Source organism: Brachypodium distachyon, chromosome 4 (assembly GCF_000005505.3).
Source record: "Brachypodium distachyon strain Bd21 chromosome 4, Brachypodium_distachyon_v3.0, whole genome shotgun sequence".
NCBI lineage: Eukaryota > Viridiplantae > Streptophyta > Magnoliopsida > Poales > Poaceae > Brachypodium > Brachypodium distachyon.
The window spans coordinates 6,305,856-6,320,609 of NC_016134.3; the positions used below are offsets into that span (position 1 = coordinate 6,305,856).

A 14,754-nucleotide genomic window follows, 5' to 3' on the forward strand; every position below is an offset into this window, starting at 1 on the left:
GTCTATTACAGAAGTTGATTGTTATGGCAACAATGGATTAATTTTCCAACGACAACTGTAGCAGCTGTTTTGATTAGCTCACGTCTAGTTTTGCTGCAAATATTGCTCAACCTAGTGAAAAATTGCTTGCAAGGCGACAAGACTGGCGCTCTATAAAAAAATTTGCTACCGATGCGCGAGGGGCAATGATGCAATGCACCGAACCAACGAGCACCTGCGTGCGCTTCTCTGCTCTGCGGCCATGCATATGGCGTAGCATGGCATGTCCCCTTGTTTGCTTGCGCCTCAAGGGCTGCGTGGAAGAATTATTGCCATGCGCATCAGATGATATAATTTATGGCTCTATACCAAGTTCAGCTTATATATATACCCCACGATGCAGTTTACTACGTAAATGGACACGTAGAAGATGCAGTTTAGTACTATCTCTCTATTGCTAAATGTAAAACGTTTTCACTTCTGCTCCTCCTGCACACACCCTCCCCCAAATTCAAACACAAAAGCGACTCGGACTGCATGATATCCTTCGGTAAGAAAAATAAGATGGCCAATTTAAAATTTATAAGCATATTTCTCTTCCTCATTCCTAGCTCTCTCTCCCTCTTCAGCGCCTGTTCTCTGCCTGCTCTCGATGGCCATGGCGCCGCTCCTCACCTCGCCTCCCTTGGTACCCCTTCTATCCTAATATTTTTCTAATTTTCCCCATCAATTGAATCTCTAATCTCACTTATTTCAAGCTTCGTCAAGCGGGATTCGAAACGCCAACGCCAATCGAGCTGTTGATGCTCTCCAATTGGTGAGTGGTTCCCGTTAGGGGCCCGTTCCCCATGCCGCTTCACCTTCCTGAGGCACGGAATGGTGAGGTCGCAGTCTATGGTCGCTGTTGTTGGTTTCCATGCAGCTCGGATTTTTTTGGCTTTTCCCAGGGCAGCGTTGGCACATTGCAGGAGAGAGGCAGAGACGCCGCTGCGAGGAGGGAGTTGGCAGTGCGGCGAGGGCAGCGCTGGTGGGAGATGATAAAAGTCTGATATTTTTGTTTAATTTCCATACCAACATAAAAAGTCTATAATATACATTTAAGTTTGACGAGGGGTGTACCGAAGCAGGCCTCAAATGTTTTAACTTTGTCTTAAAGACAAACATATTGTATCGTGAAATATGATTATTTTTCTTTTCACTATCCCTAGGAATTTTATGATTATTTTCTTTTTACTATCCGTAGGAATTTAGAAGAAAATTACTATCCGGTTAAATATTTGAACTTTATTTTTACTTTGTCACAAGTATACATTCATAATGTATTTATTTGGCATTGTAAGTATTGATATACGGATGGGATTAAGTGAAGGTGGAAGCTCCGCACGTGAATCTAACCACAGGAAGCAGATCGGAGGGCTATCGTTAATTTGATTGCACGATTGCATTAGTTTGGTGATTGCACAGCAATCAGACCCATACATAAATGTAGTCAAATTTCTCTACGCTTGACTTAGGACAAACCTAAATCTACAACTATTTAGAAACAGAGGGGTATAGAAAAGGAGACGTAAACCAAACATGAAAACACGAACCGTAGATCGATATTGATATTGCAACTCTACAAGGATGCAAGACAGGGGACATTTTCAAAAGTTGTTTGGCTCTTCCGCGGATCTAATAATGCTATAGAATTTTCTCTTGAAATCTTTCTGAACCCTAGGGACTCAGCCATGTGTTCCAAATGGCAATGTGAAAATGCTGCCGATAATATTCACTACTTCAACATAATCCTCTCGGGTCCAATTAATTAAGTTTACCAGCAAACAAGAAACTCGGTAGAGCTGAGCTAGCTAGCACCGAGAATGAATAATCCTTGCTTGCAAGTTGTAGGTTATTATACTCGGCACGCTCAAGCACCAAAACGAGACAAATGACCCCCTCCTGTGACGCCTCTTCGTCGCTCCCGATTAAGTCATTTTTGTCCAAAAATGTGGTGCCTACGTATCAATCAAGCTCGCTTAATTAGCAAACAACAAATCAACCGTGTTTCCTCATCAATTATATTGTGCTCAAGCTCAAGTTTAACTACTGCGTCAACCAACAAAGAAACAAATCCAAAGAACAAAGGCCAGCTAACCCATTTGATTGTAATCATTGGAAGGTGTAGAGATTTCGAGGTGGACCTAACACACTACGAGAGGGCCTATTCACCTGTACCAACTACTTTGGTGTAATTGATTAGTCCCTTTTTATTTCTACTTACTTAGTGCAAGCTTCCGGGCGGCAGAGCCACTCACGTTAAAGCAAGTCTTGAATCGGGACGGCTATGCCACTCACGTTGAAACAAGACCGTTGTGATTCTGAACGAATCCGCTCACGTTAAATCACAACTTATATGCACTAAGTACTTAAAAATAACAATGCCTAACCGGAAGACTTATATGAACAAAGTAGTACTATATTGCTTTAGGAATATTAGTACAAGAGAGAGCATACACACCTTACACTTGCTCACACCTTGTTCTCCACCTTTTTCACTTCCTTATTCTCTACTACACAAGCTGTGAGGCAAGGGCCTTTATTTATAAGACTACATGGCCATTGGATCTTTGACATGTGTCAAAATCTTAGCCATTGATACAAAATATCTAAAGCCTTCCACACACTTCTACATAAATATCTAGGTACTAGAAGGTTTCCTATTTATTTATTTGAAACTCCTATTCTAGAGTATTCCAAAGCTTCTACATAATTCTTCATGCATATCTAAACACTAGAAGGTTCCCTCTTTATTTATTTTATATTCTAGAGTATTCCATAGTAATGTCTTCTTTCTTGTAATATTGAGAACACTCTAGAAGTTTGTATTGTATTCTCCAACAGAAGGCAAAACCGTCCAACACCCAACCAAATTTTGCTCGAATTTCAAAGGCATAATTAATCGTCGGTTTCTAAATTTAAAATGATATTAAAACAGCGACAAGTATTTAGACACGGAGGTAGTATCATTTTGAATTAGGCTACAAGTAAACACATCCCCCACACACAGAGGCAGTGGCGTTGCTAACGAACCCACCAAATGCAATTAGTCACCGCCGTCACCGACTAAGATTCGTTTTTCATTTTCATATGGTTGCGCGGTTTCTTTTGTTGCGAATCTAGGAAGAGTTGTTGTCGTAGTACCCTCCATTTATTAAACAGAACACAGACACATCAGCTTACCTCTGCCTACCTACCCATGCTAGCAATATTTATCTCCGGTTCTCCACTCGTGAGGTAAGCAAATTCTTCGCCACCGAATCACGATGGAACGACTGAATTTGGTCCACGCAGGAGAAGCCCGCAAGTATGTTTTATGACTGAGATTTACAAAGAAAACTAATTAGGCAATCAAAGTTCAGCTAGAAAAATAAAATGGGCCTCTTTGGCTCTTTGGTTCAGATAAAATTCGTAAAAACATTGGAAGATTATATTCCTTAGATTTTTTTTTCTATAGAACTAATTTTAATTTGCATGATTCGGAACCACGTTTTTTTTTTCTTATGCATCATTTTGCATGAAATTTTGAAGTATAATTTGTTAGAATTTTGGCTAATACGGCGCACACGCACGCACGCACGCACTCTTCTTCCTCCGTCGCACCCAGGCCAGAGCGGGTTTTCGAATAGAACAAAAATCATATTTGGAGTCATCATACCTAGAGTCCTCTCGCCCTCAACACCCTATATTGGTCGCATAACTATATCTTCACAAGATCGACGAGAGGCATGCCCCTAGACATATCATCGACAGTTCCTATGACAACTATGACAAGGACCAAATCCTTAAGGGAGTTCCTATGTGCAACCAAACAACTCCATTTTCCTGATTTGTCATGACACGACATCAGAATTTTTATGTTTTTTGCTATCCGTGCATTTTTTTTTGCAATCACTCCAATCAAGGACGCCCCAACTTCAAAGAGATAGAATCTTCATTAGGAGGTCATTTTTTTTGGTATATCATCAAAACCACTAATTCCGTAATTAATTAATTCACCGGTTATGAAAAATGTTAATGTTATTGTCTTTTTATGTCCATACATACAGAGTTTGTAGAAATTTTTAATTTTTGCAAAAAATCACACCGCCCCAACACCATTTAAAAAAATTAATATTCTAAGGCCTTCAAACTTAGTTTATCCAAAGTTCTAATGTGATGTGTTTCACCGGATATTTTGTTGGTCACATGGACATGTAACTTTTCTAGTAACACACAGAGAGAATGAGTGGAAAAAACAACACGTCCGACCGAGTTAAGACGCACCTATTCCTGTGTTGAGCCACACCCAAAGCGCTCTCTCACTTAGCGCACGTGTTGGGGTAATGGATTTTCACAGTACAGTGCTAGCAATGGCGACCAAGAGGCGCGGAAGTGGCGGTGGTAGTAGGGCCAAAGAGGCGATTCTTGCATAACTTGGAAGGCGAGATGGCTCGCACAAATCGTTTCCTACCAGCTGCTCAACTCGCCTCACTCAGTTCGCCCAAATCCCCCTTGCGTGATCACTCGGCACGACATGTGGGACCACCTTGGCAGGAGTGGGGTCAATTCCTTAAATGGGATAAAAGTCTGTCCAAATTAGTCTCTTAATAGGGTAGTTTGGAAAAAAAATCACTAAATAGTGTAAAAGGTGGCATAAAGTTTGCTAGATGTGGGTAAAAGCAAAATTAATTTTTAAGATATCTTCTCACAACTTACAGGTTCCAAGTCCACAAGCCACTTTCTTTACTGCTAGCTCCTACTACCCTCCACGGCTCTACCCAATCTTCCTTTTTCTCCTCCGCGCATTTACATTGGCAGTATCCAGCCACACAAAATAACATTTATTTGCGTCACTTTCGGCGCATGTAAACGTGCCCTCCTTTCTCGTGAGATGAGCAAATTCTTCACCCCAACTTCTTCTTTGCCACATTTATAAGTAGCGGCCTAAAGTCTACGAAAATCTAGCATTTCGTGCAGATCTTTTGCCTCATGCGTACTCCATTGGAAAATCTAGTAAGTAACTTCATTGTTTTTGTATAAACATACAATTGGAAGTAACTCCTCGTGCTTAGCAATAACTCATTTCTAACGAAATTTAGGTGTAAGATTGGACATTTTCCCGTACATGTTTGATAATTGGTGCAAGGAAGGCGACCCTGGGCACTTTAGCTGTGTTTTCTTGGCGACGTTGATTCCTGTCGCCGTCTAGATGGTCGGATCTCTTTCACTTGACAGGCAAACAAAAAATCAGACGTACTGGCCAGGATCTGCGTTTTGCCCATGCAGTTCCAAATTGTGAATGGTTGCCACCTTTTTTTTTTCTCACGATTGCATTTAACAAAACACATTTTTTTAAGAGAATGGTGCAAGGCTGCATGTATAGTAAAAATAAGAGAGTACTATATGTTAAAAAAATTCATATAATTATTGTCTTGGATCAGATGATTTATCAATGTTCTTCTCTCGCTGGTATGTGCCAAATCAACAGATGACGTTGTTTAAAAATGGCACATTGTTATCACGAACTGAAACCTTTAAAAAGGAGTAAACATATTGGTGTAACGAGAATCGTTATGCTATCGCGACTTCGTCAATCTCAAAGCTCCACGACTCTGGTCTTGTGAGAGTGCATACATGTGTGGTGTATGTGCATCTATAATATAATCGGTGTTGAATGTTGTTCTTGCAGGCGTTGTTGTCACGGTTGTTGCCGCCCTGCCGACGGCTTCGGCAACACAGGCAAAACCTTTATAAATCAGCATCTGGCTTAAGAAAAACATCTATTAGGCTTTCAAATAACTACACTAAGCATAATTTTTTTTGCCGAGCCCGGCCAACCGCCCGGGGTGGTAGCTCCACCAGCGTTTGTCATCTAGTGCGGAGCCGTGGTAGCGAGCCAATCAGTGGCGTAGCCAGTATTTTGAGTTAGGGTCGTCCAATTGACAAAAATATATCACATATATACCTATCCTAATATACGCCGAAATCCCTGCCTCCGCGCGCCATTGACCGCCTTGTGTCATGCCACAGAGCTCTTTGCTCGCTAAGATTTGGGGACACCAAACGAAATGGTTGTGTTCGAGTAATCAAGTCTAAAATGGTGCGACCAGGATCAACCAATATACGCTATACAAATAAACAAACATGACTCATACCCAAGAAGATAGCAATCTAGACACCTAGACTTGGATGTGGTCTATATTTTTGTAATTTTTCAGCAAAATTATATAGGCATATGGACTAATGTAAAAATCTCAGGGTGATCCATATAATCTAATATATACCAATGGAGCCAATAAGGAAGAGTGCGATCTTCTCTACCTTAATATCATTTCGAGTTCTAATCTCTGAGATTTGCACGTTGTTTGAGAGTTCAATATTAATTTTTCCATCTTGAATTAATTGATGTGGATTTATGCAAATCCATGCCAGTTAATTCGGGACGGAGGAAGTATAAAGTTTGGTAGGTCTATGCATAGCGCTGAGGAATTCCTTCCTTTAAAAAAATATAATCAATGTTTTTAAAAAATATCACAGCTTGATCAAAAGTGTCTCCGATGAACTAGTCAGTAAAACTTTGAAATCTCATTTATGTCAAAAGAGATTTTATAAAGAGGGAAACATATGTCCTGTGTTTCTCATAACTCGGAGCAGTACTACTGCACTCCGAGATTACTCACCAGCACGTTGATCCCAACCAAATACGGCGCTTCACACAATCACACGGCCAGAATGAGATCTCCTACCACATGGCCGGACCCTCTCCTCACAGAGCGAATCCAGCCGTCCGTGACACGATCTGACGGCCCCAGAACGTGCCAACCGGAACACGGACGTCTGCCCCCCTCTTCCGTGTTGCTCGCTGCAGGGACGATCCGGGAAATCCCTTGCTCTGCTCACTTTAGTTTTAGGCCGATTCGTCTTCGTGGGGCGCACACCCCTCCGGCTCCCTCCCCTTCTCCTCTCTCTCCTCCGAGCCCCCCCCTCTCTCTCTCCACCTTCCCCCCGAAGCCGCCATTCCCGAGATTAGCAGCTCAGCTCAGCGCCGAGCTCTACTGCCCAGAGCCCAGGGAACGCGAGCTGCTCCTAGACGCCGTTTGGAGATCCGGGCGGCCATTTTTTTGCCTGGTAAGCTTCGTCGGCTGCGCTCTGGAGCGACTTCTCTGATCCCAAATCCCGTTTTTGTTGGGTTACCCGCCGTTGTGGTTGGTTTGCTCGCGAAATTTGCTGTTGCTGTGGAGCTTGGGGAGGCTCCCGCGGAATGTAGCCTCGCAGGAGCGCCGCCGGCGCCGGATCTGGGAGCCAAGCTTTGTGTGCTGCTGGAACTCAAAAGCTTTTAGTTTTTTTAACCTTTACTTCTCTCTCCCTCTCGAATTTTTTCCTAGATTTAGCTGCCTTCGTTAGCGATCTTTCTCCTTCTTCTGGGTTGCTGCTTGCTGTCGTCTGCCGCGAGAATTGACTTGGATTGGGGGAGTGAAAATGGGTTCTTGCTGGGAATCTGGCCCTCTTCCCCCAAAATTTTGGCTTCCCGAGTTCCTGATTCACCTGCATCTGCTTCCCGGTTGTGAGTTGTGATAGGAACATCTCCGTTGGTGTGGTTGCTTTTGTACCTTTCTTCTTGGACTCTTGCTTATCGGTTGCCTTCAGATTTCTTCCCTTTTTTAAGAATTTATCAGCAGTTTTTGGCAGATGCAGCTATTGCCATGTCTCGATCACTAACTCTGGATCTCATCATCTTTGCAGGTTGGTCGCGAGCTCAACTTTTTTTTTCTTTTTTTTGAAGAAAACAAAAGTTGTTTCTTTGGCTGAGTCTCCTAGCTGCCGAGTCTTTCCATCTTGGTTGACGTCTCGGTGAAAAGGCACAAATGCAGTAGTATGAACTGCCTGCCTTGGATGGCTCTGCAGACGGTGGGCTAGATAAGTTGCCAACTGTCAGTCTGTCTTGAATTTGTCTATTAGGAGGGTGATGGGGTCATCTGGTTGCTGCTCCGAGATAGTCGAGTCCACTGAAGAATTGGATAATGCACCTGTTAGTGGCTCCAGCTTGCTGCATATTAAAGTGAAACCCGAGGAGAAAGATGGAAAGTGCCGTGGTTACCCCGTGGAAGATGAGCTCGACCAGCTCCTTAAGGCAATCGATAGCAGGACATACCGCCGAGCACTTAGTCCTGGCCAGGCTGGTGCAGATACTCTGTTGAAGAATGCTCAAAAGAAAACGTCTAGGTCAGGGTCATCTCAAAATACAGGGATCGGGATATGCTCCAAACCTGTTAATATGAAGCAGGCGCTGAGAAGGCTTTGCATTTCCCAGGCATCAGAAATGGCTGCCATGAAGAGGTTGTCGATGTCGCCTGGGTCATCTAGTTCATCTGAAGCAGGGACTATCCACAGGCTCTATGCCTCCTTGATAGTCCAGAGCAGTGATGAAAGCCCTCTGCATGATGACGACAAGACAAACTTGATTGAAATATCAATCACTCCGCAAAAGATTAGTAAGAATTCATCTAGAGGAACAAGTGACTTCAGTGAAGACTGTGATTTTGAGACAGCTGATGGAAGTGCAGTCACCTCCCTGCATTCTGCATCTTCTACCTCAGCTGATATACGGAAGATCAGGATCCAAGATGTCATGGGTGGTGATCCTATAGACAGCGAGAGCTCCTTTGTGGAAAATGGAAAATTGGGTGAAAACGTTTCTGCAGCCACTGATGATAGCTCTCCCAGACTCACTATACTGAGCAAACCCATCACAACATCCCGGCTCGTGAAGCCAGTATTTCGGTGCAAGACGAACAGTAAGAGTAAAATGAAAGAAGAACAATCTTCACTGGGTAATTCCTCCAATAGTACTAAATTCTGCTCTTCAAAGGAGTCCATTTCCCTTGCATCAACGAGTTGCTCTTCAGCATCCAGTATTACAAACCCCACCAGCTGTGCGGAAGAACAGAAGACGAATACAGAGCCAGAAATATCTGATGAGAGATCATCTGAATGGTTAAGAACACAGGAAAAGGGTGAGTGTTCTCAGAATTCAAAGAGCAGCATTAGTGAGTATGGATGTAGCACTAGTATCAGCGATGAGAGCCAATTTGGATTATGTGGCTATACCAACAGGCCCCACATGGCGAAGGATATCCGTTGGATAACCATTCGCCAGCTGGCATTGCAACAGGGATCCTTAGGACTCGACAACTTCAAGCTTCTAAAGAGACTTGGATGTGGGGACATTGGAACTGTATATCTCGCTGAGTTGGTTGATTCAGACTGCTTGTTTGCCTTGAAGGTTATGGATATTGAGTATCTGATTAGTAGAAAGAAGATGCTGCGGGCACAGGCTGAAAGAGAGATACTGGAAATGCTGGATCATCCATTTCTTCCTACACTTTATGCCCATTTTACCACGGACAATCTTTCATGCTTGGTCATGGAGTACTGTCCAGGTGGTGATTTGCATGTTCTTCGTCAAAGACAACCTGGGAGAAGCTTTCCGGAGCCATCTGCCAGGTAAATTTCATGTTGTACTTGGAACTTTAGACATGTGAACACTTATTATTACTGTGGAAGAACTTCTGACATATCAACACTCACTACTCCACAAGTGTCCATCATTTGTGTATTTCTTTTCTTGCTCTTATTAATCAATGTGCTAACTTGAAGTTGTCTAGTGATTACACTACCTTACGTTAGCTAGGTCTACAGAAGCAGCTCTTGATGTTCCAAATTTCTTGTTTGCTAGAAACTATACATGCTAAAATCTACAAGCACAACCATTTAGGTCTCTTTGGAGTTTGAGCGTAAACGCATCTTCATGTTCTTTTTCTGCACAAATAGCTAAATTTGGATCTGTGTGGAATCATAACCAAGTCCTCCGTCTGTTCACCATGAGACAATGAAGGTCCTCTTTGTTTCCATATATCTGAATAGTCTTGAATGAAATCTTCTGCATATCATCAGCAAACAAACGACACTAACGCAATTTGCACTTCAGTGTTAACTATAATTACATCATTTTCTAGTTAGCTGTCCTTCGTACTCTTATGTGACTGGCTTTGATTCTGTCTAGTGTCTACGGATCTATTGCATGCTAGATCCTACTACGTGTTAGCTACTCATGGGCATATACTAAATCTGTTACTTAGCGTTAGCTAGCCATATGACATTACTTTCTAAAAAGACTGACCTATTATCATTTTGTCATTGTGCGTGTTTTCTATCTTTTGGTATGCCACTTCACAGATGAGCATTTAGCAATGCCATTCTATTTTTTTTTATGTTCTTGTATTTCTATTTTGAATTTGTGTAGTCGCCATCTGGTCTGTTGCTCTTACCTGCCCTAATTAAATATTTGATTTGCAGGTTTTATGTTGCAGAAGTTCTCCTTGCACTGGAATACCTTCACATGCTGGGAGTCATATATCGTGATCTTAAGCCAGAGAATATCTTAGTCCGCGATGACGGTCACATCATGCTATCAGACTTTGATCTCTCGCTAAGGTGCTCTGTTAACGCTGTGCTCCTGCGGTCATCCTCTGTTGCAGTAAATCAACAACCAAAGAAGCTTGCAGGACCTTGTGCAGAGAGCTACTGCATAAATTCTTCATGCCTACAGCCCTCTTGTGCCCAAACGTCTTGTTTCCGGCCACGTCCCTCGAATCCAAAGTCTCGGAAACCTAAATCTTCTCTGAAGAGGCTGCCTCAACTTGTTGTGGAACCTACAGAAGCACGCTCCAATTCCTTTGTTGGCACACACGAGTATCTCGCGCCAGAGATCATCAAAGGGGATGGTCATGGGAGTGCTGTTGACTGGTGGACCTTTGGGGTCTTCCTTTACGAACTTTTGTATGGGAAGACACCCTTCAGAGGTCCTGGGAATGACGAAACGTTGGCAAACGTTGTTTCCCAGAATCTCCGGTTCCCAGACAATCCAGTGGTCAGCAGCAACGCCAAGGATCTCATCAGAGGTTTGCTAGTCAAGGAGCCAGAGAATAGACTGGGAACGTTGAGAGGAGCAGCTGAGATCAAGCAACATCCATTCTTTGAAGGCTTGAATTGGGCATTGATACGATCTGCTGCCCCACCAGAAACACGGCCTTGTGATGTAGTGACTCTTGCGACAGTGAAGAAGAAGAAAGAAGGCAAATGCCTCGATTTCAGGAGTACCGAGGAGTTGGAATTTGAAGTCTTTTAGCAAGGTCTTGGTACACTTCATCACTATTTCGCCGATAGAGCCTACAATTTTTCTTTTGAGTAGCCAAAGGCTGGGGGTGTACATGTAGATCCTTGTATGTTCAGTTACTACTATATATGTTCCTGTTAATAGGTGTCGCAATTAAAAGGAATGATCAAAGCCCATGACATCATTATTGTCGCATGATGGTTTCTTCTCTTGGAGGCTCCAGTAGATTTAGTTAGACCTGCTCCTATTGTGCAGTCAAATACTGCTGAAGCATGTAAGATTTGCTGCCTTGCTATTTCTTACTGCAAAGAAGGAAAAAGTTTACGTTTCTTCTCAAAGGTGAAAGGAAGCATGAAAGCACTTCAGTTTGATCTGCAAGATGGAGTTAACAAAACAAGTGTTGAAAACTGTGCAATGCTTTGATTTCCACAAAAGATTTCTTTTTCCAGAGAAAACACCAAGCCATCTGTGGATGCTTCCTTTCAGAAGAAAGGTTTCTTTGCACAGGAAACTGATTTTTTTTTGACGGAAATAACTGATTTTGTTTTTCAATCGAGAGAAACCTCAAGAAATGGCCACAGAAGAATCAAATTATTGGTACTCCCTGCAGTGTATCTTTGTCTGGTTCCTCCCTAGGATCCCATCATCCAGGGCATCATCTGCCGTATGGACCCTATCATCATTCATCAGATGCTTGCACGCCAACCACATGCAGTGTTGGATCCATGAACTTCCAGATGTGAACAAGGTGGGAGGGTGTTGGGCACAGGAATTTTCAATTAATTCCTGAATTGTGCAGACGTATGGCATTTCAAGCAGAGCTGGGAGCATGTGGTTCTGAAGATTGAAGTGAACTCGGCTCGCTCCTCTCATCCTCTCTGAGGGTTACACCGCAACTAACCGTCATCAACTGTCGGAAGACAAGGACGCTTTATTTGCCTTTGGCTATGGAAGGAAGCTATCATTGGCGAGATATGACCGACAATGCCCATGATTATGATTAGGGTAAACACCTAACCTAACCTAACCACACGGTAACCGAAACGCTAACTGCATTATATGTTTATTTCTAGGTTCCCTACACCATATGGTCCATATCAGACGGGGAGATTTGATGATTTGCCTCCACTTTAGTTTGACTTTGATAATTTGCCCCGTCTCAGTCTCACTTACAGGTAGTCCGGCAGGATCACTCTTTTCGAAAGAAATTCTTTTTACGAATGATAGTACTCTAGTTTTAGCTCTGTTTTTTTATTGAATATGGCTCATCTAGTGGGAGAAAAGCAACCTAGTATTAATTACACCCTAATCGGACCCTTTCGTACAAGTGACCAACTCAACTTGAAGGCAGATCTGGAAGTTGCAAAGCCTCACTTACCTTTTTGCCTTAGGCATGGAGATGTCCGCAGAAAGCAGTGATGGCCATGAAAGCCTTGAGAAGGTTCAGCTATTTTCCTAGTATATCACAGCGCAGGTCACTCTGCAGCATCCAATGGATGAAATGGGATGACTAGGCAGTTCAGGGAAACTATCAAGTATCCACTCTGCTTTGAAGATTCTTTAAGAGTGCGGTCAAGTACAAGTCTTGTGGGGATCAATCATCCATGTTCTTGCAATGATTAGTCCCATCGGCCGCTACCACTTTCGAGTGTGTTTAAGTAAAGGTGACCTTTCTTTCTAGAAGATGGGGCTGATAAGCGTGCACCGTTGGATCTTCATCGAGGAGGGTGGATTCCGGGGGGGACTTGCAAGTTTCCCTTGAGTTGTGTTGTGAGTTGTGACCGCCGCGCGAGCAACGATGACAAATGACCGGCACAATAACCGAACTGAGTTGACCTTTACAGAATATATTATGACGAGCAAAACCCGCTTTACCATTTTTCGAGTAATATCCATTTTCAACCTTGAATTTCTAGACGATGTTTTCGATGAATTTTATATTTCTAATCTTTCAAGTTAGTACCCTAATCTTCTTAATCTCGTTTAACCTTGACCTGTAGGATCCAAATCTTGTTTGGGAGACCGGGATTGCTTATGTGCGTATAAAAAGAACACCAAATCGATTTGGCGATTGAGAGATTAAGGAAGAAGATAAATGAGAGAGATCGAGAAGAGGATGGAAGAGGTCTAAGTGCATCTAACACGTCAAATGTGCATGCCATCCATCTATTTGACACGTGTTAGAATAATTCGGACATGTGGACATCCACCACTTTCCCCAAAAGATACATGTGGACATGCCACTCGTTCATTTGACATGTGTCAATTTTTTTTTTTTTGACTCATTGGGTGACATAGAATGTCTGAGGACGGTGTTCAGACTTGCCAAATCATCAATGACGAATTTGACATGGGTTTGGCATATCCGCGGACAGATGAACAAATACGAATTTGACACGTCTTGTTGGTTCACTATTTTTCGCCCGCGGATAAAAACAGACGAATGATGAGGTTTTGACATGTACCCTTGAAAATGCCGTAAGACAGGAATTACATGTGAGCCAGCTTAGTAAGCATATTAAAGTGCCATGGCAGCAATCCCGGTCCTAAAACGAGATTTGGTTATAAAACCCGAGAATAGACTGGATCGAAAAGGCGAGAGTACCTACTAACTCGAGGATCAGAGTACGATTCACTCTAGACTTGGTATAGCTTACTCTTTTTCGGCGGTCTTTGGAACAGGTAGCTTCAGATTTATTTTTTTTGGACCGAAGCATGTAGCCTCAGATGCGGTTGCATATCATCCAGCCGCTAGATGTTGCAGACTTCATGTCACCTCGCCTTGGGCCAGCTTAACCTAACCCAGCCCATTGTTGGGCCAGTTGCCGCCCGCTATGGCTACACCATCGTCGGGGAGGCCCGTCTGCCTAACCCCCAACGGCCACGAGAACCACCCGGATCGGAGGAGGCCTGGTCGCCGCCGCCATCGATAACCACGCGAGCTTGCCCAGCGGCCATCTTGGGCGGCGATGAGGGAGAGGAGATAAGTTTACCTACTCCCAAGTCGTTCGTGAGGGATGTATGACACGAGGATCTGTTGGCTCTACACCAATGAACATTGGCCATCTGAATTCTGAAACCCAATTGAAACGGACTTGCTACTTGTCCGCTATCCAAATCTAGTCATTAGATTGATAAGCAAACGCAACTTGCATATCGTAAGTTGTACTCCCTCCATTTCGTAATAAGTGTCTCAGATCTTGTACTAAAAATTATATATAGTACTCCGTGCTAAGTTTGAACTTATTATGAATGGGAGAGAGTCACCTTAGTCTCCGGAAGAAAGGCGCAGCAGAAGAGCGTAGATACTTGTCTACAAAAGAAAAGTGGGTTGTGTACCCAACCCACTTTTGTAGTCTTATCACGCTGCCTTCGATCTGAATGGTGCCTAGACAACTAACTCAAAATCCGTGTGTGATGATTACCGGCAATGAGTGTCGATCTCAAATTGTTCCCTGTTTCTATTCAGTCTATCCTGGACGATACTCCTTTGGCAAAATATTTCGATATGATCATCGAATGCAAAACACATACGTACCTTTGATTTCAGCTAATCCACGACTAAGGCGCAAACCCTG

At 43.1% G+C, this 14,754-nt stretch overlaps 1 protein-coding gene and 2 long non-coding RNA genes across 5 annotated transcripts; 1 reads left to right on the forward strand and 2 right to left on the reverse strand.

Annotated features, from left to right (window-relative positions):
• Positions 1-1,560: 1,560 nt before the first annotated feature.
• Positions 1,561-2,685, reverse strand: LOC112268881. The gene is made up of 2 exons (XR_002960371.1): positions 2,480-2,685; positions 1,561-1,976 (listed from the first exon to the last, which is right to left on the reverse strand). It is a non-coding gene; the product is annotated as an uncharacterized LOC112268881 (long non-coding RNA).
• A 3,853-nt stretch (positions 2,686-6,538) lies between these two features.
• On the reverse strand, positions 6,539-14,726 carry LOC112272509. Of its 3 annotated transcripts, XR_002966431.1 has the most exons (5): positions 14,602-14,726; positions 14,444-14,523; positions 8,268-8,434; positions 8,099-8,191; positions 6,539-8,006 (listed from the first exon to the last, which is right to left on the reverse strand). It is a non-coding gene; the product is annotated as an uncharacterized LOC112272509 (long non-coding RNA). The 3 variants fall into 3 exon arrangements; XR_002966429.1 differs by having other exon boundaries at positions 14,444-14,708; XR_002966430.1 differs by lacking the exons at positions 14,444-14,523; positions 14,602-14,726 and adding an exon at positions 12,555-14,428.
• Positions 7,932-11,514, forward strand: LOC100834345 (serine/threonine-protein kinase D6PK). Its single transcript, XM_003576241.4, has 2 exons — positions 7,932-9,504; positions 10,357-11,514. Exons 1-2 carry the CDS (start codon positions 7,967-7,969, stop codon positions 11,186-11,188), a joined length of 2,370 nt encoding a protein of 789 aa, XP_003576289.1. The 5' UTR covers positions 7,932-7,966; the 3' UTR covers positions 11,189-11,514.
• Positions 14,727-14,754: the final 28 nt, after the last annotated feature.

Excerpts from the sequence above, each read along its gene's own strand:
- LOC100834345 (XM_003576241.4), top strand. The coding sequence starts at position 7,967 with ATGGGGTCATCTGGTTGCTGCTCCGAGATAGTCGAGTCCACTGAAGAA. Across the intron at positions 9,505-10,356 it reads TTTCCGGAGCCATCTGCCAG|GTTTTATGTTGCAGAAGTTC; the intron begins GTAAATTTCATG and ends TTTGATTTGCAG.